This window comes from Anomaloglossus baeobatrachus, chromosome 6, assembly GCF_048569485.1.
Source record: "Anomaloglossus baeobatrachus isolate aAnoBae1 chromosome 6, aAnoBae1.hap1, whole genome shotgun sequence".
Classification (NCBI taxonomy): Eukaryota; Metazoa; Chordata; class Amphibia; order Anura; family Aromobatidae; genus Anomaloglossus; species Anomaloglossus baeobatrachus.
The window spans coordinates 69156458-69178577 of record NC_134358.1 but is presented as its reverse complement, the minus strand read 5'-3'; the positions used below and the strand labels follow the sequence as shown (position 1 = coordinate 69178577).

The 22120-nt window shown below is 43.9% G+C and overlaps 1 protein-coding gene across 1 annotated transcript; it reads left to right on the top strand.

The window, feature by feature from the left end:
• The first annotated feature begins 1717 nt into the window (after positions 1 to 1717).
• DCSTAMP (dendrocyte expressed seven transmembrane protein) lies at positions 1718 to 16633 on the top strand. Its single transcript, XM_075316020.1, has 3 exons — positions 1718 to 2764; positions 11779 to 12117; positions 16580 to 16633. The coding sequence occupies exons 1-3, from the start codon at positions 1718 to 1720 to the stop codon at positions 16631 to 16633; spliced, it is 1440 nt and encodes a 479-aa protein (XP_075172135.1).
• Positions 16634 to 22120: the final 5487 nt, after the last annotated feature.

The following is a 22120-nucleotide window of genomic DNA, read 5'->3' as shown; positions in this document are numbered from 1 at the left end:
TGAGTAAATCTGAAATTAACCTTACCTTCTTATTATGGGTTAAAATATGTTACAGTATATGAAACTCCATCTTGTCCAAATTTTGAAAATGGCTTTTAAATTCATTAATACATTAACATTGATTAAAATCTTACTTCTTTGAAGGGGGTGTATTAGTTTTTACTGAGCACTACTGTATGTATTACATTATAGAGTATACAGGAATCCTGGGAATTAATTGAAATATGTACTAGCTAAAAAATGTAGAGACCAAGGTCTAAAATTAATTGACCGTTTACAAATAAATGTCACATACAAACCACAAGGTAAGTATATAAAGACCCTCAATCTTGCCCTATATGTTTCCTGCTTGACCGCAAAGGATGTCACCCTAATTGTTAATATAATGGTGCCCCCACTTAATGAAGGTTTTCCCTATGTTTCTATATTTACTCACAAATATACAATTAAATATACAGTATCTCGCTTCTCTGATAGAGTATTAAAAATATATATATCACTCTTGAAACATAAGACATACATTTATAGAATATAAAAAAATTATCAGAACCAGTTTCTCACTGGCCAAAAATCCATCCATGTTGGCAGGAGAGAGATCACTGATCCACTTTTCTCAACGCATTTCCCCTCATAATTGACAAGATTTATTTGCGGAAATACGGTAGGGTCCATCCAGAGCTTTTTTTTTTGTGAGCATATATTCTTAATATCCTATCACACCAATGAGTGTAAGAAACAGTCTGGGTTTTTTATTTTTTAATTCGAAAAAGGTCTGCATCTCTAGACCGAAACGTGCGTCATCTTCCATTTCATTTTTGAAAGAAAATGGAATGAAAATGGATTGAAAGATATGAAATAAATTTTGCAGCTATAATGAATTTTTTAGTGAGTGCTTCTGCTTATATTGTGGTTTAGAAGAAGGTGATATGTATTTGTTAGCTGTAAATACTTTTAACCCTTGATCCCTAATAGTTAATACATTTTTGACTATTATATACTCTAATTCATTCCCAGTATCCCTGTATTCTCCATCATGTTATATATGTATGGGGAACATCATTGGGTATGTTTTAGTTTTTGATTTATAAAGTCTTTTTTCTTTTTGTTTGTTTTATTTCTTTATGTGTTAGTTTCACTAAATGGGGGTACTCTACTTAAAGGGGTTGTCCAGGCTTAGGGAGAAAGTCTGGAATCACTGTGTCTAGTTTGCATGTGACCGCATGTATGCAAATTGAATACTTATGGTTACGTGCCTGCCTGGACAACCCCTTTATTCTTTAGCTCTTCTTATTATATGTTTGGTATATTAGTGCATAGACCAATGATCCGGATACCGCCTTTGTAAATTTTCCATTTCCCTTTGGAGTTGTACTCTGCTGCATTTATGGAAGTAGGTGTGGGAGTTTTGTTTAACATACACGAAGATTACACTTGTAATTCTCTATTTTGGAACTTCCTATAAGTACTTAAAATACTAATTATTTGGGGGAATTTCACAATGATTCACTTCTGACCAGTGGCCACGTTTCTCAGCATTAACTCTACACATCAACCACATTTCAAGCTGGCACTTAGAGAACTCTCCTCAATCTGTTCATGAAGATTCTCAGACAAGGATTTTTATTTTTGTATTTTTTTTTGATCGTGAAGAATGTTTTTGAAAATTTCTTACATCTAAGCATCTGTCTTGAACACTTGTGACTAATACTGCTCAACAATGAAAATTTCTAAAATACTTGATGGACTCTCCTACTGCAAGAAGCTGTTTGTTTCAGGAAGACCGGATGGCTGGAAGAACAGGATTGTTTTTGTCCTTCTTTGCTGGCTTTTTGGGATTACGATAAGTGGTTGTTTGATTCTCGTTTTTGTCTTTTCAAAGGTGGGTCTTGGGCTGGTCAACTCAATGCTTGCCATCTCATTGGGAATGATCATATCTGTCCTTGCCTTTGTTTATAAGTCAGTCCGTTGTACTGGACTGCTTTTCCTCTTGTGTTGCGGCATGAGAGAAGGTCGGAACGTGCTCATCGCCATTGGAACCAGTATTGTCGTGTTCAATAATGTGAAAAATATATTAGGGAATTTGAAAATCCTGTCCGATAGTATTGTCTGCAACCTGGAGACCAAACGTGTTTTATTAAAAATAATGCCCTTTGACTATTACATACGGGCTCTGTACTCAATATATCGGCACGCAAAGCTCCAGTTTTTTAACCCCTTTGCCAACGTTGTGGAACTTAAGGACAGTTTCGAATGTAATGTAAAGATCTCTGATGAAAAACTGAAATCTGTACTCAATGAAACAAAACAACAAATTCAAGACCTATCCTCCACAATATCCACGCAGTTAAATATTATAACTTTAATTGGACATATAGCATTTCTCCTAATTGGAGTTTCCATCATTTTAATTGGATCCATAATATTTCTCAAACAATTCCTGGCCTCTGACAATGCAAAGTATGAAAATGTGTATATTACAAAAAGATTTTTTGAGTTCGATGAGAGCATGAGGCAGCGAAACGCGTTGTGTGTTCTTCCACTAAACAAAATGGAACAAGACATCTATATCACAATTCCAAGTCTGAAAACTTCACGGAAACAGAAGCAAAAAATGGTGATGTTTTTGATCCCGGTTATAACGCAGATGTTTATCTGGACTTTGATTTCTGTCTTGGATTTCATGCTTTACTGGCTGATTCTTACAATCACCAAAAATCTTCAAGGTCTGCGCCCAGTTAGAATTCCAGTCACATTGACATATGCAGTAAGTATTCAAAGCAGTTGTGCTTCTGTCATTTTCTTTCCCTTGATATCTGCCATCGAGGAAAACCAATATATCAAAAAGACTGACCCGCACATCCAACAGGTGTGAACAGGTGCTAGCTGAAAAAACAATATAACTACAAAATACATACAGCTGCACACTAAAATACTAACAATGAATAAGGGAACTCTAGTATTGCATTAATGCTATAGGAATATTTGAAAAAAGAGGTATTAAGCTTATGTATTGGCCAATGCATGTGAGCCTGGTATCCAGCGACCAGGTATATCTCAATATACCGGGACCCAAACGCAAATGCCTCTATCTGGGTTAAAAACCTACATATCTAAGTAGCTAGGATCCAGCTATAAAGGGGAATGAACACAGCCTGGATGCAAATATTCCTTTAACAGTAATGCAATTTCGGAGTTCCCTTATTCATTGTTAGCATTTTAGAGTGCAGCTGTATGGTTTTGTAGGTATATTGTGTTTTCAGCTGGCACCTGTTAACACCTGTTGGATGTGCGGGTCAGTCTTTTTGATATATTTGAAGTGCATTTCTTTCTGATTGAGCACTCTGCCCTGTAATCAGGATGTGTTCATTTCCCTTTATAGCTGGATCATAGCTGCCCAGACATGTAGGTTTCAAACCCAGATAGAGGCATTTGGGTTAGGTTCACGGTATATTGTCGCTAACGATATATATTGTCTCTGGTTACCGAGCTCACATGGATTGGCCAATACATAAGCTAAATACCTCTTTTTTTAAATATTCCTATAACAGTAATGCAATATCAGAGTTCCCTTACTCATTTTTAGCATTTTAGAGTGCAGCTGTATGTGTTTTGTAGTTATATCGAGGAAAACCAGTCATTCCCATACACATTAGATGGCTAATGCAATCTGACAAAATCTCCATATGATATTTATGGGCACTTTAGGGCTAAATTTATACTAGTTCTTGCAGTATATGGAAACTCTACTGATGTAGTGTACATATCAATATGTCCATACAATTTGTTGGTAAAACTACTATCTAAAAGAGCAATTTGTTGTCACACGTTTAGGATATGTTGGGTTTCCACAGTCCCAACTGTATAAAAGAAAACCATTTACATTATCAAACAATATATGAAACTGCATAGGTATGTAGCTACATAGAGTAACTGTGTCAAATGGTCCCAATGAAAATACTTGGCTACAATGTGGCCTGTAAGTAGGCAAGCACCATGCCGCACTACCACACCCGGCATCAGACTTTAACCTGTACCTGCGTCCAGGAGGTAAATACAGTTGAAAACAATGATGGAACAGGGAGCTGTCAGCTCCCTCCTCCATCATTCTACCTGTGCATCTGACCACTGACGTTTCAGTGCAGGGGTTGCGATGACATGACTACATCGTGCTTGCTGTGTGGAGCTGTAGAACACATGCTGCAGAGACCAGAACAGCCGGAAAACCAGGAGAGGTGAGTTGTTTGTTTTTTTTTGTTGTTTTTTTTTTTTAAACAATTGTAACTCATCTCATCGGGGGATCATGCTGAGTGGGGGCCACTGTTTGGATGGCTAGGTGCGTGTCATTATATTATACAGTATGTAGGGCAGTGTGGCGACCATTCTACTCTTTGAAGGGCTGTGTGGGCCATTATACTCTGTGAAAGGCTGTGTAGGGTCATTATACTGTGTGAGGGATATTATATTTTGTGTGTGCCATTATGCTAGGGGTTTTATTAGAAGCACACTTACTATGTAGGGTCTGCAAAGTTGTGAGGATGCTATTCAGTGACCCTACCGAATATTTTTTTGGAGGGGATAGATGGGAGGCCCAATCAGGACTCCTGCTATGGGACACCATGGTGTTTATGTATTTCCCCGAGTGCAGTTGTATGGCATTAGCTTTCACCATTATTGGTCCTTCTGCAGGTTCCCTTACAGGAAACTCTATATGGCTTTTATTTCCACTAGGTAGTAAAGTTTGATTATCTTCTTCCTCATTTTGCATAATTGAAAAAGTGTTCAGAAAATGCTTGAAAAAATTAACATGTTCATCTCTATGTAAACACAACACTTTTTTTGAGCATCTTTTAACAACTGTAGGAATCCAGAGATGCCAAGTGGCTAAAGGAAGTGATCTGATCATTCTTCCGGCATTTTCCACTTGGATGATGTTCGATACTTTACAATACAAGTCGGTCGAAAGGCTCAAAAGACTTCCATCAGATGCTTGGACTTTTTGGGGAACTAAATGTCGCGGGCGGAGGAGGGGACGCCGCGCTCTCCCCCTGCTCGGGTCCGGCTGCCGCTGCGGCTGCTGTGGTCTGCTGCTGCTGCTCGGTGGCTCGAGCGATGGGCCGGATCCCGGGGACTCGAGCGGCGCTCCTCGCCCGTGAGTGAAAGGGGATTGGTTTTTGGGATAGTTTATTGTCCGTGACACCACCCACGGTTGTGGTGATTTGTTGACACCACCGCTGCTCTGTATGGGGATCCCGGGGACTGATGACAGGGAGCAGCAAAGTTGTTGGTTCTCCCCTCCGTGGGTAGGGGGTGGTGGTCCCGGGGCCCAGTGATGAGGTGGGTGATGAGGGATGGCGGGGCCGGTGCAGGGCTTGGTGGGGTGCAGGGACGCGGGGGCAGCGCTGTGCCTTGCGGCACTGTGGTACTCACTCAGCCTGAGACGATGACACAGTTCTCGGTAAAACACACGGCTGGAAAGACGGTTCCCACGGACGGCTGCACTTGCTTTTCCCCAGTAGTTGACGGTGACGGTCCCTTTTCCTGCACCTAAGATGATGATGGTTGCGATGGGTTCCCACCGGTAACCCGCTCCCCGGCTTGGATGTGGGCCGGAGGAGCCCTACTTTGCCCGCAGGCGCTGGCCCTGAGAAACTGGTGCCCTGGCGGTGGCGGTGTCTCTCTCCAACGGTTGGACTGTTGCCTTCAATCGGGACTTGGTTGTTGGGAGACCCAGAGGTCCCCTTTACTAACGGATTTGGCAAATTCACGGCAACTCCTAGCCTTGCCGGGATCCGAAAGGCCCCTGCCAATGGTGCTGACTGCTCTTCGTATACCGCTCCGGTACCGCCGGGCCACCACCCGTCCACGGTCCTTCCGGCAACCTCCAAGCAGTCTCCCCTGTAGACTATCACCGCCGTCTGCTGGCCTTGCTGTCTCAGTCCGGGGCACACACCCGGACCAACTTCAGGCTTTCTCAACTGTTACTGTCTCTTCCACTTTACTCCTCTCACTTGCTCCTCTACCTCTTCCTTTCACTTCCTAAACTCATCTGCCTGGTTCTCCCGCCTCCAGGGCTGTGAACTCCTCGGTGGGCGGAGCCAACTGCCTGGCCCACCCCCTGGTGTGGACAACAGTCCCTGGAGGAAGGCAACAAGGATTTTTGGTTAGCCTTGGTGTTCCTAACTGGGGTTTAGGGTGTGGTGGTGTTATTACCTGTGACCCCTGGCTTGCCCAGGGCGTCACATAAACACCCCCCTCCCCCCTCCTTTTAGGCTAATCATCTATTACTGTATTAAATTCTTTACATTATCATTATGACTCATAATGATAATTTAAGAGACGTAACCTTTATGCTTTTCACCTATCAATTGTCCTTTTATTAATATGGATCATTAATAATTAATTTCTCCAGAGGACACGCCCTGAGTGACTATGTATTTAATATTGCTGAGTTGTCCCACAGATTCCTTTTGGCCTTTTTTTATTATTACCGTATATTATTATAATTATTACTTTCCAGAACAAGAACTAGGGTGGACCATTATGCAGAAGATATATGAAACTGTCTAAAAATGAAAAATTGTCTCTGTTGTCCATAGCAACCAATCACATCACGGCTTTCACTTTCCATAGGCAGCATACAAAATGAAAGCTGCACTGTGATTGGCTGTTATGAGCAGAAAAAATGCTTTTCCTTTCAGTTTCCTAAACCTTTACCATTGTGACAAACCTGCTTGGCCAAAAAATGCATATTTATTTTCTGCAATTTACTAACTTTACCATGTTCCCTAGTGACAGGGCCATAGTTCATGATTGCCTTCCCCAATGAGAATGAAGCTGTACACGATGCAGTCACATCCACAGTTTAGATGTGGCTAGCCCGTGACTAGATGTTAGTGTAAACTTATAAATAATGGGGTCTTTCCATTATGGTGTCTGTTTGATTACTGGACACGAAACATAAGCAAATCTGAAATTCAATTTGGATTCAATTTACCTGATTCAATATCAATTTAGTTGATCTGAATCGAATTTTAAGTTTGAATCAAAATGTCCATGATTGCTTTTAAAAGGCATATATTATGCTATGAGGGTCCTCCAGACCCTAAAACATGAGGGGGAAAGTGAAGGGTGGAAGGAAGAGGTTAAAAAATAAAATATTATGCTCATGAGTCTTACTGCCTCAGCTCATTAACCGGTCCTCTGCTCGCTTCTTCTGCTCATCCATTGCTGACTTCTAGGACCCACAACATTGATGTCAATCGAGCATGAGGCCTACAGGGAACCTGCGTTGACAGGACAGGTGATGATCCTAGTACTTTATTAACCCTCGTTTAAAATGGGTATTCCCATCTTCAAGATCCTATCAGAATATGTAATAGGTATAATAATAATACTAGCAAATACCTCCAATTAGAAAGGTAGTATAGTTCTCCTGATATAGACATGTCTCTTATCTCATGTGCAGGGCATTGCAGCTTAGGTATCCATGGTTACAACCACTCATATGGTGACAATTAGTTGCTAGTGGTCGTAACCATGCATATAGCCATATCTCTTACCTCATGTGCAGGGCATTGCAGCTTAGGTATCCATGGTTATGACCACTCATATGGTGAGTTAGTTGCTAGTGGTCGTAACAATAGATATGTAACGCCCCTGTAAACGGGTCGTTACAGGGTATTAAATGTTACCCCATTTTTCCCGGGCAGGAGGAAGAAGAGTCCCCACAACATACACTCACATCACACTGCCAGGAAGGAGTTAATAGCTTTTGCAGCATGAAGTTTTGAGTCCATGACTCATCCTGTCTTGTTAATGAGCAGGTGGCTGGACACAGGCAGGTTCCCATGACAACCAAGGGGAGGGGGGCCTGAATAGGAGTGAGTTTAGTGCAGAACACACAGAAAGTTTGTCAGAACGTCAGAGGCTGCAGCGGAGTGCAGACTTACACAAGACAGCTCCCTGCTGAGGAGATGCCACGAGACCAGGGCTGATAACACCTAGAGGAAGGGAATGGAGCTGAGGACTGGGGATCCCTGGAGAAAGTTGTACCCGGTGGCGGTTTGTGTGTTGTCCGCTACTGGAAGAGAGACAGACAGAATGGCGGCGGGTCCCCAAGATGCTCCATGCCACGGGGATAGCATTATCGCACCGAAAGAGAGAGGGACCCCCAGATCACTCCACCGGCCCCTTCCTCCTACCTGCCCGGGACCGACCAAAGGCTACAGGCGGCGAGGACCAGCACCCGGGTGCGATGTGGAACGGACTTTAAATAAAGAACAACTGGAACCACACTCCGTGACTGCTGTGAGTAATGCCGCCGCCCTGTGCCCCCGGTGTCCCTGAGGACTGTTGCCTTGGGTCTCATAAACCTCCCGGGGCCACCCCGCTCCACCCGTGGGGAGCGATTCCATCCGGCTGCCCATAACACCTACCCCGGAGAGAGACTGTGCAGCGGCGGCTGAACACCTGGCCGCAGACCACGGGTGGCGCTGCAAGCATCCCCCGTCCCCGTCCCGTACCGTTTCCTGGGGGAGAGCGATGGCAAGCTCCCCAGGAACCCCGTACCCTCCTTCCATCCCCCCTGTAACACCGGACTGACGGTCGGACTTTCCTTTTATTGAAACCCGCCGGGGGTCACGGAAGCCGGGTCGGGCCACTCACAGCCTGACCCCGGCCCGGTGACCGTGCGAGCCCTGCAAGCCCCGGCGCGGGCGTTTCAGATACCTAAGCTGCAATGCCCTGCACATGAAGTAAGTGACAGCAAATCAGGAAAGTATACTACATTTTTAATTGGAGGTATTTGCTAATATTATTATTTCACCTACTATATATTGGCATAGGATCTTGGAGACAGAAATAACCCTTTAAATAGCCAGAAGTTAAGAAAGGTACATCCGATTCTTACTACTGCAGTGGAATAACGTTATGTCATGCTTATACCATAAATTTATGGCTCGACGCACTATATGATTACACATTAAGGATCATGCGGTGTGATAAATATAGAATATTTGGGCACTTCTCTATCGCACTTTAATAATATGGGTAATACTGCAGTTTCCCATCACTACGCGGTCGTCAGAGACGTGCTCTTCCTCTTTTTCATACACATTGTACGCTTGTGGTTACTCATTCTATTCTAATGACAATGAATAGGCAAGTATTTAAAGTTGCTGCGCAATATATCAGGATTTCTGCAGAAAGCCATTATTCAGCTGAGTATTTTGCGCTGCCTGACCCACAAAATATCCAAGCGTCTATTCTCTTATGTGATTTTACCAAATAGAGACCAGAGCTTGATTATACAAAGACAAAATTGATAGTCACTGTTTGTCATGTTTGGCTAAACCAGATGTATGGAATAATTGAGAAAAGACAATTCAGGCACTTCCAGTCCAGAATAATCAGAAAATAAGCGCCATACTTTATTTAAAAAAACATGTTATAACCATCAAAGGGAAAAACCTTTAACGTGTTTCTGGCATTGAAAGACGTCCTTAGTCATAGGAAATTCATGAAACGCATCATGTTTCCCTGTTTAATGGTTTTTGATATTTTTCACATGTTTTTGAAATAAGTGGAAATTGGAGAGATTTTTTTATATAAAAAAAAACTCAAAAACCAGCACTGGAAAAAGTAGTGTAAAATTTTTGTTAACAATTTTTTATTATTATCCTTGTTCTAAAAGTTGGACACATTCACATAATTGATATACACACAAAACAATAACCTTAAACAACTCCTAAAAATGTATTAGCAGAAGAAAAAGACACCTAAAGACGTCTAAAAGGTAATGGGGCCCCGGCCGGCGGCAACAAGGACCACCAAAAAAGGGGGAAAAAATATATGTATGATAGACAAGGAATTATAAATGAAAAAATAAAATAAAAAATAACCTTAAAAATACAAAATAAAAAAGAAAATTGTATGAGTTATAAATCTGTATAGATTATAAAATAAAAAATCAGAGGAGAGGGCTTAGGATTCAAGAGTCTGGTAAAAAGCACTAAGGAATGCCAGTACATGTATCACATCAGCACGTGCTTACAGTGCCTGCAGTGGAACTATTTCTTCCCCGCTTATTAAAACCGTATTAGCGGTCGGGCTCACTTTCTTCCAGATCCTAGATGTACCGCACTCTAACCTAGGAGTCTAGCGGAAATATCAACAGCGCAGCAGAGACTCGTTAGAGATCTTCTGATGTGAAGTACCTGTCACTGGTATTAGACAGGGGGGCTCCGTAGATGGTAATCCTTAAACGGAGAGCCTTTTACTTGCCGGAATAAGTAGGTTAAATCCTGATCTCCACAGTTTGTACTTCCAGGAGACAAGCGGCTGGTAGGCGCTGTTACAGGAGATTTCCTCTGTTAAAGATCTGGGCGTTCACTGGTCAGGAAGTCAGAGTTCCACACTCCAGCAGGATTGATCAGACTGTTACGTCCACAAAACAGATAGTTGACTGAGCAAGATCCGACGCGCGTTTCGGGGACGTTACCGGTCCCCTTCCTCAAGGATAGCTCAGTAACTCCAGTCCACACTACTGGGGAAGATGTGGTGTAGAGCAGGATTAAGCAGGGTGGAGATACAAAGAACAACTGACATCCGGCCTTTTTGAAATAACATATTCCATTTTTTATCTATTTATTCTGGACTGGAAGTGCCTGAATTGTCTTGTCTCAAGTATTCCATATGGACAGTGCCACACCAGTGACACCGGCACCCGTCCAGGACTTCACGGCATGTGGACTTCATTATCCTTTTCCATGTGTCTCGCTAAATCCGATGTAGTAACTCTAAGGAGTGCTTTACACGCTGCAACATCGCTAGCATCGGCTAGCGATGTCGAGCGCGATAGCACCCGCCCCCGTCATGTGTGTGATATCTAGTGCTTGCTGCCGTAGCGAACATAATCGCTACGGCAGCGTCACACAAACATACCTGGTCGGCGAAGTCGCTGTGACGCCGAACAATCCCTCCTTCAAGGGGGGAGGTGCGTTCGGCGTCACAGCGACGTCACCGTGACGTCACTAAACGGCCGGCCAATAGAAGCGGAGGGGCGGAGATGAGCGGGACATAACATCCCGCCCACCTCCTTCCTTCCTCATTGCCGGTGGACGCAGGTAAGGAGATGTTTGTCGTTCCTGCGGCTTCACACACAGCGATGTGTGGTGCTGCAGGAACGACAAACAACATCATATTTGCAGCTAAAACGACATTATGGAAATGAACGACGTGCCACAAATCAGCGATTTTTGTCACTTTTGCCCTCGTTCATCGTCGCACCTAGGATTTACACATTGCGATGTCGCAACCGGCGCTGGATGTGCGTCACTAACGACATGACCCCGACGATATATCGGTAGCGATGTCGCAACGTGTAAAGCCCGCCTTAGAGTATGTTCACATACAGTTTTTTCATGCATTTCTTTATGTATGAAAATTACAGAATATGTCCAGAAAACTACAGTTGAAATTCTGCTTGTTTGTGGTGCGTTTTGGAATGTGAACATTTTTTTTTGGTAGGGTTGGGATGCCATAAAAATGCCCACTGATAACACAGTAAGTGCCACCATGTAATGTAAAATCAAAGATATATCACTTTACCATGTCATATCAATTGATCTAGGAGAATCTGTCACAATGACTGTATTATTGTCAAATTAAAATGAGCATTTTTTGATGGGAAAATGTAGTTTTGCTCCTTACATTTAATATAGTTACGTTTTTGTACCATGTTATTTATGAATTAATTTAACATTAATTCATTTTGTAAAGCACACACAGGTAAACCTCGAGGACTTATTTAATTCTAGAAGGACAGAGGACGTCTACCACAACCAGCTGAACATCAATCTGTTTGAACCTCAGTGCACCCCTATACCGGAGCTCTCTCTTTCCGCCACTTGGATCCCTTTGGCCATCTTAATCAGTGTTTTACTTTTCCTTGGTTTAATCTCGGCTTTCCTCATACAAATCAAGTTGCTGGTGGCTGCGGCTTTTTATCCCGACAAAGACTTAGAACGGGTCAGGTACCTTCATAACAAGATACAGCAAGAAAGGACATTACTGGCATCACCCTCTAAAGGTGGAGAATTCAAGAAAATCATTTCCCAGGTGAGAATTTTTTTATTTTTTATTTTTTTAAATCCAGAACCAGATCTGTATTTATTTGTAGGCTTTGTAACCTTCATAGACTGAATATTGCATATCGATATATCCAAAGATAATTTGAGCTCATTCACTACCTCAAGATTAAAGAGAAAAGTTGCAGCGCAAACGTGTTGTTGGTGGGGCTGGATGCCCGGAATATGCAATTTTAAAAAAGGATATTAATGCGTCAATAAAGTCTTGAAGAACTTCATGACAGTGACATGAACAGTGTTCGGGATTCCTTCATCCTTTTCTTGCATTGAATTATGGATGCCAGCCGCTTCATCCCAGCACCTGTGGATCCAGATCACTGAGTGATGGGTAGTGATGAGCGAGTACTAAAAAGCTCGGGTGCTCGAGGCTCGGGCCGAGCATCCCAAGATACTCGTGTACTCGGCCCGAGCACCGAGCCCAATGTTATCCTATGGGAGACCCGAGTATTTTTGTGAAATGACCCCCGGCAGCATGTAAAAACCCCTAAAAATAGCACAAAAGTCTCAGAAGAGTGCTCAAATGACATGGCAACAGCATGGAGAAGACCCCTTGAAGCATATATCACTCAAAAGTCACAGCTGTGAACAATTTTGTCCGCGTTTTACGCCATTTTTTACGGACTCACCAGAAAACCTTCCAAAATGACACCAAAATGAATTTTCATGGCGGAAATGTTAAGGGCACATACACAATAGTGAGATAGAGCTGGTGTATGTTACTTTTTGAGATTAATACATGAAAGATTTTACGTAAAACATTGTGTGGCACTCCGATGTCCAAAACGCACGTTTTGTGCTTTTTACTAACGATGTCGGTCATTTTTTTTTTTTCATTCTATCTCCCGTCGGTCGGTCTCGCTCTGTCTGTCTCTCTCTGTCTTGTCTGTCCCCCTCTCACAGTCTGTTGGTCATTCTCCCCCCTCTCTCTTACTTACCGTTCCCCGATCACTGCTGCGGCGCTGCACAGCTGTTCACTAAACTCCGGCGGCTTTTCCTCTTTTGAAAAAGCCGGCCGCTCATTAAACAATCTCGTAATCCCTGTTTTCCTGCTTTTCGGCACCTATGATGGTTGCAGTGAGACACGCCCCCACGCTGAGTGACAGGTGTCTCACTGCACCCAAACACAGCAGACGGTGTGTGTGTATACTGTGCAGTGAAATAAATAATTAAATAATTAAAAAAAACGGCGTGCGGTCCCCCCAATTTTAATACCAGCCAGATAAAGCCATACGGCTGAAGGCTGGTATTCTCAGGATGGGGTGCTCCTCGTTATGGGGAGCCCCCCAGCCTAACAATATCAGCCAACAGCCGCCCAGAATTGCCGCATACATTATATGCGACAGTTCTGGGACTGTACCCGGCTCTTCCCGATTTACCCTAGTGCGTTGGCAAATCGGGGTAATAAGGAGTTAATGGCAGCCCATAGCTGCCACTAAATCCTAGATTAATCATGTCAGGCGTCTCCCCGAGATACCTTCCATGATTAATCTGTAAATTACAGTTAAAAAACACACACACCCGAAAAATCCTTTATTAGAAATAAAAAACACTAACAAAGTCCCTCATCACCAATTTATTAACCCCGACAAACCCTCCTTGTCCGGCGTAATCCACGGTCCTCCAGCGTCGCGTCCAGCTCTGCTACATTGAGGTGACAGGAGCTGCAGAATACACCGCCGCTCCGGTCACCTCCACGCAGCTAATGAGGTGAGTATAGCGATCAGCTGAGCTGTCACTGAGGTTACCTGGATGCAGCGGTGGATGCAGCGGTGGCCGCGGGTAACCTCAGTGACAGCTCAGCTGCTCGCGCTACTCACCGCCGCACAGGTCAGCTCCACGCAGCTAATGAGGTGAGTATAGCGATCAGCTGCTGTCACTGAGGTTAATCGTGGCACCGCTGGATCCAGCGGTGGCCGTGAGTTACCTGACTGACAGCAGCTGATCGCTATACTCACCTCATTAGCTGCGTGGAGCTGACCTGTGCGGCAGTGAGTAGCGCGATCAGCTGAGCTGTCACTGAGGTTACCCGCGGCCACCGCTGCATCCACCGCTGCATCCAGGTAACCTCAGTGACAGCTCAGCTGATCGCTATACTCACCTCATTAGCTGCGTGGAGGTGACCGGAGCGGCGGTGTATTCTGCAGCTCCTGTCACCTCAATGTAGCAGAGCTGGACGCGACGCTGGAGGACCGTGGATTACGCCGGACAAGGAGGGTTTGTCGGGGTTAATAAATTGGTGATGAGGGACTTTGTTAGTGTTTTTTATTTCTAATAAAGGATTTTTCGGGTGTGTGTGTTTTTTAACTGTAATTTACAGATTAATCATGGAGGGTGTCTCATAGACGCCTGACATGATTAATCTAGGATTTAGTGGCAGCTATGGGCTGCCATTAACTCCTTATTACCCCGATTTGCCAACGCACTAGGGTAAATCGGGAAGAGCCGGGTACAGTCCCAGATCTGTCGCATATAATGTATGCGGCAATTCTGGGCGGCTGCTGACTGATATTGTTAGGGTGGGGGGCCCCCCATAACGTGGAGCTCCCCATCCTGAGAATACCAGCCTTCAGCCGTATGGCTTTATCTGGCTGGTATTAAAATTGGGGGGACCGCACGCCGTTTTTTTTAATTATTTATTTATTTATTTTACTGCACAGTATAGACACGCCCACCGGCTGCTGTGATTGGGTGCAGTGAGACACCTGTCACTCAGCGTGGGGGCGTGTCCCACTGCAACCAATCATAGGCGCCTGTGGGCGGGTATAGCAGGGAATATGAGATGGCTGTGTGCAGAGCACAGCGCGCCCGCCGGTATAAAGGCTCGGTCACGCTGTGCAGGCCGGCCAATCACTGCAATTCCACAACTAACAGGGCTGTGGCATTGCAGTGGTCTGCCAGCCAATCCCTGCATGAGGGCTGGCTCTCAAAAGAGCGCCAACATGCAGGGATGAAGACCACGAGTACAGCACGAGTATTGCAAAATTACTCGGTCCCCACCGAGTAGCCCGAGTACAGTGATACTCGTGCGAGTACCGAGTAGTAACAAGCATACTCGCTCATCACTAGTGATGGGCCTACTAAATTTTCATATTGTCCCATGAATCCTCTCAGTCCACTTGCGTGAGCTGGTAGGATTCACAAGTCTGTAGAGTTTTCATTCTAGACCAAACAACCCCTTTAAGAAATTTATTTTCACAGTAAGTTCATTAGATGTTGATATTGTGAAACCTGGTGACATCTGCTTGCATCTCTCACATTGTGCTTGCAGTCCAACCTGTGGGCACCATGGCATAGAACATTGATCTATAGATTTAGGCAAAAAGATTCCATCAGAGGATGATCTCACTCACCTCTCTGCTGCCATCGCGTCTGAAGGAGGATTTTGGCTCAGTGCGCATGACCCCGAAGTTTGGGTCATGCGCACCATGAAGGCGGGTGTACGCATCCTGGCCTCACACGGAAGTAGTGTGCATGACCCAAACTCCGGGGTCATGCGCACTGAGCCGAAATCCAGCGATGGCGGCAGAGAGGTGAGTGAGATCATCCTGTGACCCTGCGTATTCATTAGCATGATAGCACGCCCACAGGGGCGTACTAGCATGCTAATGAGGGGCAACTGGTTGGGGAACTAACGCCCAGGGGACTAGTGCCTTCGCTCATTAGCATATGTAAAAAGATCTTTAGAAATACTATTTCTAAAGATCTCTTTATCTATGCTAGTGTATACAGGGACAGTTAGGCAGGGATTAGAAATCTACACCCAGAACTGCTCGTTGGTCTGGGTGCATATTGCACATGACAGGTTCCCTTTAACAGTTTATTTACATATTAAGAAAAACATGGATTTCTTGTCCATGAGATATCAGATTGCAGATGTCAAGATATCGTTATATTCAGCTTCCTATGACCTACATGCCTGTATAGGTGCCTTAGGAGGGTTGATCCTACTGATAGACTGCTTTTGAATTGTACTTTAATCTGTTCATGACATATGACGCATATTTACTTTATATGTCGTGTCACTTGCGTTAATGCAGGCTCGCACACATCTTTCCCTGCATATGACATCTGATTTAATCAACTATCATGTGCCTATAACAGCCGCGAGTGGATCGAAGTTGAATCCTGTTGTCAAGCTCTGACAGGGGATTTAACACGCACCGTTGGTGAGCACAGCCCTGTGTCTGTCATGACGATCTTCCTGTGAACGCTGGCTGTGAGCTGCCATTCATAGGAGATCCTCAGTGGAGATGTGGTAAGAAAATAAAAGCATAATTGACTCAGTGATAGTCTTCTTTAAATTGGGCCCCTTGGGCTAAATCCTACTAAGTGACCCACTTTTGTTTACATTGTCATATTGCATGCATATTATCCAGCTTTTCAAGTCACCATGACCAGACATTAGGATTAATGCCTTCTCCTGTCTCTTTCAGGTGGATTTCTGGTTTCCAATAATAACAAGAAAACATTTCATCAAGAATCGGTAATTTGGATGTTTGTCGTAAATGCAATAGTGACGAGCGATCGTACTCACCACTGCTCTTAACTAGACTGAGCATTGGGGTTGTCGGGTGTGAATAGAGTACCGAGTATAATAGAAGTCTTTGGGAAACTCGAGCATTTTTAAACACCAATGCTCGATCAAGTAACAAGCAGTGGCGAGTGCGCTCGCTCATCACTAAAATGCATATTTTTTTCAGTCCTTGGTGGCCAAATTCTTGTTGGAAAGTGATGAATTTAAACCTATTTCATGATTTATCAATTGATTGCAGTAATTTATGAAGAGTTAATTATTCACATGGTGGGCAAAAAATAAAGACACTTGGAAATTGGTAGAATTGTTTCTCGTATTCTAACCAATGAGAAACTGCCAATGGAGAATATTTATCAAGCTAAAAGTGCCAGAATCCTGGTGTAATTTGTTAACTTAAAGGGAACCTGTCATCAGAAATTTTCCTTTAAACCTAAAAGTTTCCCCCTCTGCAGCTCCTGGGCTGCATTCTAGTAAGGTTCCTATACTTTTTGTGGCCCCTTTTAAACCAAATTAAATACTTTATAAACTTGTACCTTTTGCTATGTAAATTTTGTAAATCGTCCATGGGGGCGGTCTTTCTGGAGACCGTTGCTGTTCCTCCAGCAGATTTACGCCGCCCCCCAACTCTGAATTTCATATCTCAGGACGCCGCCCCTGGTCCCGCGCATGCGCTGTTCGACTGTAGTGGGACTGTGTACTTTGTGCACGTGTGACCGTTGGTGACGTTTTGCGCAGGCACGAGGTTATGGGCGGCGCTGTGAGTGTCATCGGCAAGTGCCGCCCATAACCTCGTGACCGCACTTTCCCCTCTTCCTCCAGTGTTCTGCGCAAGCGCTTGCTGGCCAGATGACCCGACGTCACCTCTTTCCCATCTTGCCCTGCTGCAGGGTGAGATGGGAAGGAGGTGACGTCGGGTCATTTGGCCAGCGAGCGCTTGCTCAGAACGCTGGAGGCAGTGGGGGAAAGCACGTCCACGAGATTATGGGCGGGCACTTGCGATGCAATCACAGCGTTGCCCATAATCTTGTGCTTGTGACACGTCACCAGCGATCCTGGCGTGGGCAGCACCTCAGGCGCAGTGGACGGCGTCCTGATGGATGAAATGGAGCGTGGGGGGACGGCGTCAATGTGCTGGAGGAACAGCAACGGTCAGCAGAGAGCCCGCCCCCATAGACGATTTACAAAATTTACATAGCAAAAGGTACAAGTTTATAAAGTATTTAATTTGGTTTAAAAGGGGCCACAAAAAGTACAGGAACATTGCTAGAATGCAGCCCAGGAGCTGCAGAGGGGGAAACTTTTAGGTTTAAAGTTCAATTTCTGATGACAGGTTCCCTTTAAGAAATAAAAAGCCTGCCTATCATTATATATTTGTTAGGATGCCGGTGTGGTTGGCTAGGTATTCCTTCACCATCTTCCAAAACTTTTCCCTCCTTGTCAGACTACCCTACGCATTAGGGCTTAATGAAATGGCCGTACACCTTTGATAGTGTTTCCCTGCCTCTGTTGGACCTGCTTTGTGTCTCCCTCATCTCTTGCCTCCTAGGTGCCAAGGAACTATGACCTCTGGCACCAGCATTGTCAGATGGGAATTTTTGTACTAATTGTTCAACAAGGACCTGCTGGTATTGCACCATTTTACTAGCCCACGCCACAACAGGAAGGAGAAATGGAAAGTTCTTCTTGTAGTGTGGGTCGAGAAGGGTGAACAATCAGTAATCAGTGTTGGCCAAACTGCATATAATGCAAGGATCATGGGAGAGCAATTAAACTAAAGGGGAAATACAGAAGATTAGCAGCTGAAGGGAAGAGGAGTTTCCCAGGGTCCTAAAGGGAAAAGGATGAAAACCAAGCAGAGGAGATGCCTAATAAACTGAGTACTAACAGCAGGAATAATAGGAAGTCAGGGAGCGTTTTGCGTAGCCAAATGCAGTGACCTTCTATTGCTGGACTCCACAGGACTGTCTGTCACCTGTGACATACCCGTGACATGTGTTTGACCTCACAAATGCTCTTCTGTATGAAAGGGCAAAAATTCCCATAGACACCTCCAAAATCTTGTAGAAAATCTTCACAGACTAGGAGCTGGTATAGATGCAAAAGAGGATCAATTCCTCCAATGCCTATGGTTCCAGAATGGGAGGTTATAAAGGTGTAATATGAAAGTGCTCCAATACTTTCCTCTGTATAGTGTATTTTTAACACAGTGCAAACACGTAGCACCTATACAGTAGTTTGCCATTTATAGAATGCCCACACTGGGCCTATACAGTTGTGCTTTTATCATAGTGTTTTAGAATATCTTTAATTAAAAACCGTTACCATTTTATGATGCCAGACTATAGATACAGAACATACATATCAGTGCCCATGTAATCCTGTGCCACTTTTTGAGCTGTTCTTTTATTACCCTGAAACATTAAAATCTGTAAATAAAATGTTTTATTTTTTATGTATTACTTTAGTTTTATTGTAGATTAAAAAACATGCAACGTCCATTACATATAATCCAACAAGTCAGTGACAAATGATATTGTGTAGCATATATAATATTTCTAGCATTTAATATGTCTTGTGGGGTTGTTAGTGAAGTCCTCCCATAAGGTTGTTTGTTTGTTTTTTTTCATTAAATCTGTTTATAAATGCCTGTACTGTAGTGTGTATAATATAGACACTTACCGCCACCTTCCCCGAGATCCAGCACCGTTCTGCTCCTCTTCTCAGTGACATCACCACTCTTCAGATGATCTAGGTCACACTGCGCTTTGTTACACAGAAGTCGCTTTTACAATGTATATCGAGGCTCAGAACGAGGCTCATAGATTTACATTGAAAAATAAATTTCCTGCTCACGCATAGAGAGGATAGACTGTGATGGTTGTTTGCCTACCCCTGAAGACAAGACAAGACAAGTCTTGTAATGTGAATAATGTTCTTCACACCATCCGGTGTGAAGAACATTAGACAAATAGTCTGCTGGCTGTTCGGGCTGCATGCTTTGGGTGACTTGTGGTAGGAGGAGTGAGAGACTGGACTTGAGATAGCACGAACCCTGATAATGGCTTGGGAATAGACAAGAACATTGACAGGGATAAAGATCAGGTTAATAGATTGTCCAAGGACAGAAGTAAGCGCTAGATCCAACAATTCACTTAAAATTCTGCAGCTGGTTTATAGGCAAAAAACACCCCAAAATTGCCTGGATACAAATAGATAATAATAAATTGGAGATTTTTCATAAAGAGAAAAAGCTCACCAACCAGCGCTGAATAATAGGATTATTTGATATTTTAATATTTTATTAATCAGCAGTATAAAAATAACAATGAATAATAATACTATTACATAGGACAAAACACAAAAAAACAAAAAAAAACAAAAAACAAAATAGATATACGAACAAGAGGGAGTATAATAAAACTGTACTATCGTGGGGCCCACGAATATTAGTAGGTATTAGTAGGTATTAGTAAAACTAAAGGTCCGACCAAGAAAAACAACTTCCTCAGAAATAACCAAAAAATGAGTAGGTGATAGTTATAAAAGTTTTTTTACCCAAGGGGGGTACCACGTTCGTACTAGCCCATATGTGAGGGCAAAGGTTCCTTCTGGCGAATGCTAGTGCACAGATGAATCCTTCAAAATCGATTAAATTGCGCTGACATCCACGCTGCAAGTTTTCACGGTCCCTAAATGAGATTGAATATGAGATTGAATATGCCGCGCTTCTACCACAAGTTCTGACAGGCAGAGGGATCAGTGCACGCGCGTTTCGGGGGCGTCACCAGTCCCCCTTCCTTGAGGAAAGGGGGACTGGTGACGCCCCCGAAACGCGCGTCGGATCTAGCTCAGTTTAATATTGTGAAGTGGACGTATTTGTCTGCTTGTTTCTATCGATTACGGACTCTGTCGATTTACTGGCAACTGAACGTTTAAGCAAGGTGCACGGAGGAATCTACGCTCTGGGACGGTGCAATCTTGCTTCAGTAACTCTCAACCAATATCCTGCTTGGATCTAAGGATTTTGGCAAATCTCAACCCGGCATTATTCCCTCCTCTCCAGCTGTGAGAGAGAATCATTCCACGCAAGGACCATACTTCACGGAGTTCCCATGCCAGCGCGGGTGTCAGGTAATATACACCGGGACTTGTAACGAGTCCCTGGTGCACTGATCCCTCTGCCTGTCAGAACTTGTGGTAGAAGCGCGGCATATTCAATCTCATTTAGGGACCGTGAAAACTTGCAGCGTGGATGTCAGCGCAATTTAATCGATTTTGAAGGATTCATCTGTGCACTAGCATTCGCCAGAAGGAACCTTTGCCCTCACATATGGGCTAGTACGAACGTGGTACCCCCCTTGGGTAAAAAAACTTTTATAACTATCACCTACTCATTTTTTGGTTATTTCTGAGGAAGTTGTTTTTCTTGGTCGGACCTTTAGTTTTACTAATACCTACTAATATTCGTGGGCCCCACGATAGTACAGTTTTATTATACTCCCTCTTGTTCGTATATCTATTTTGGTTTTTTTGTTTTTTTTTGTGTTTTGTCCTATGTAATAGTATTATTATTCATTGTTATTTTTATACTGCTGATTAATAAAATATTAAAATATCAAATAATCCTATTATTCAGCGCTGGTTGGTGAGCTTTTTCTCTTTATGAAAAATCTCCAATTTATTATTATCTAGGGATAAAGATCAACCTTTGGACAGAACGGCCTCAATTATTTGGAGCTAGATTGCAGTTAGAGCCAGATCCTTTTAAACTGTAAAGGATTTGGGTGAAATTTACTGTCACGTAGCAGGGTCTCTGTAAATGACCAGGAGGCCTTAAGAGTACTTTACACGCTGCGATATCAGTACCGATATCGCTAACGAGCGTACCCGCCCCCGGCGGTTGTGCGACACGAGCAAATCGCTGCCTGTGGCGCACAACATCGCTAACACCCGTCACACGGACTTGCCTTCCCTGCGACGTCGCTCTGGCCGGCGATCCGCCTCCTTTCTAAGGGGGCGGTTTGTGCGGCGTCACAGCGACGTCACACGGCAGCCGTCCAATAGCAGAGGAGGGCAGAGATGAGCGGCCAGAACATGCCGCCCACCTCCTTCCTTCCTCCTTGCCGGTGGACGCAGGTAAGGAGATGTTCGTCATTCCTGCGGTGTCACACATAGCGATCCACCACCAACGATATTATGAAAAGGAGCGTCGTGTCAACGAGCAACGATTTTTCACGTTTTTTGCGCTCGTTGATCGTTGCTCCTTGGTGTCACACGCTGCGATGTCGCTAACGGCGCCGGATGTGCGTCACTAACGATGTGACCCCGACGATATGTCGTTAGCGATGTCACAGTGTGTAAAGCATCCTTAAGGCCTTACCTTGGGAATAATAGAACCCATATAGAGACTAGATGTGAAACCATTATAGGGAAGGGGAAC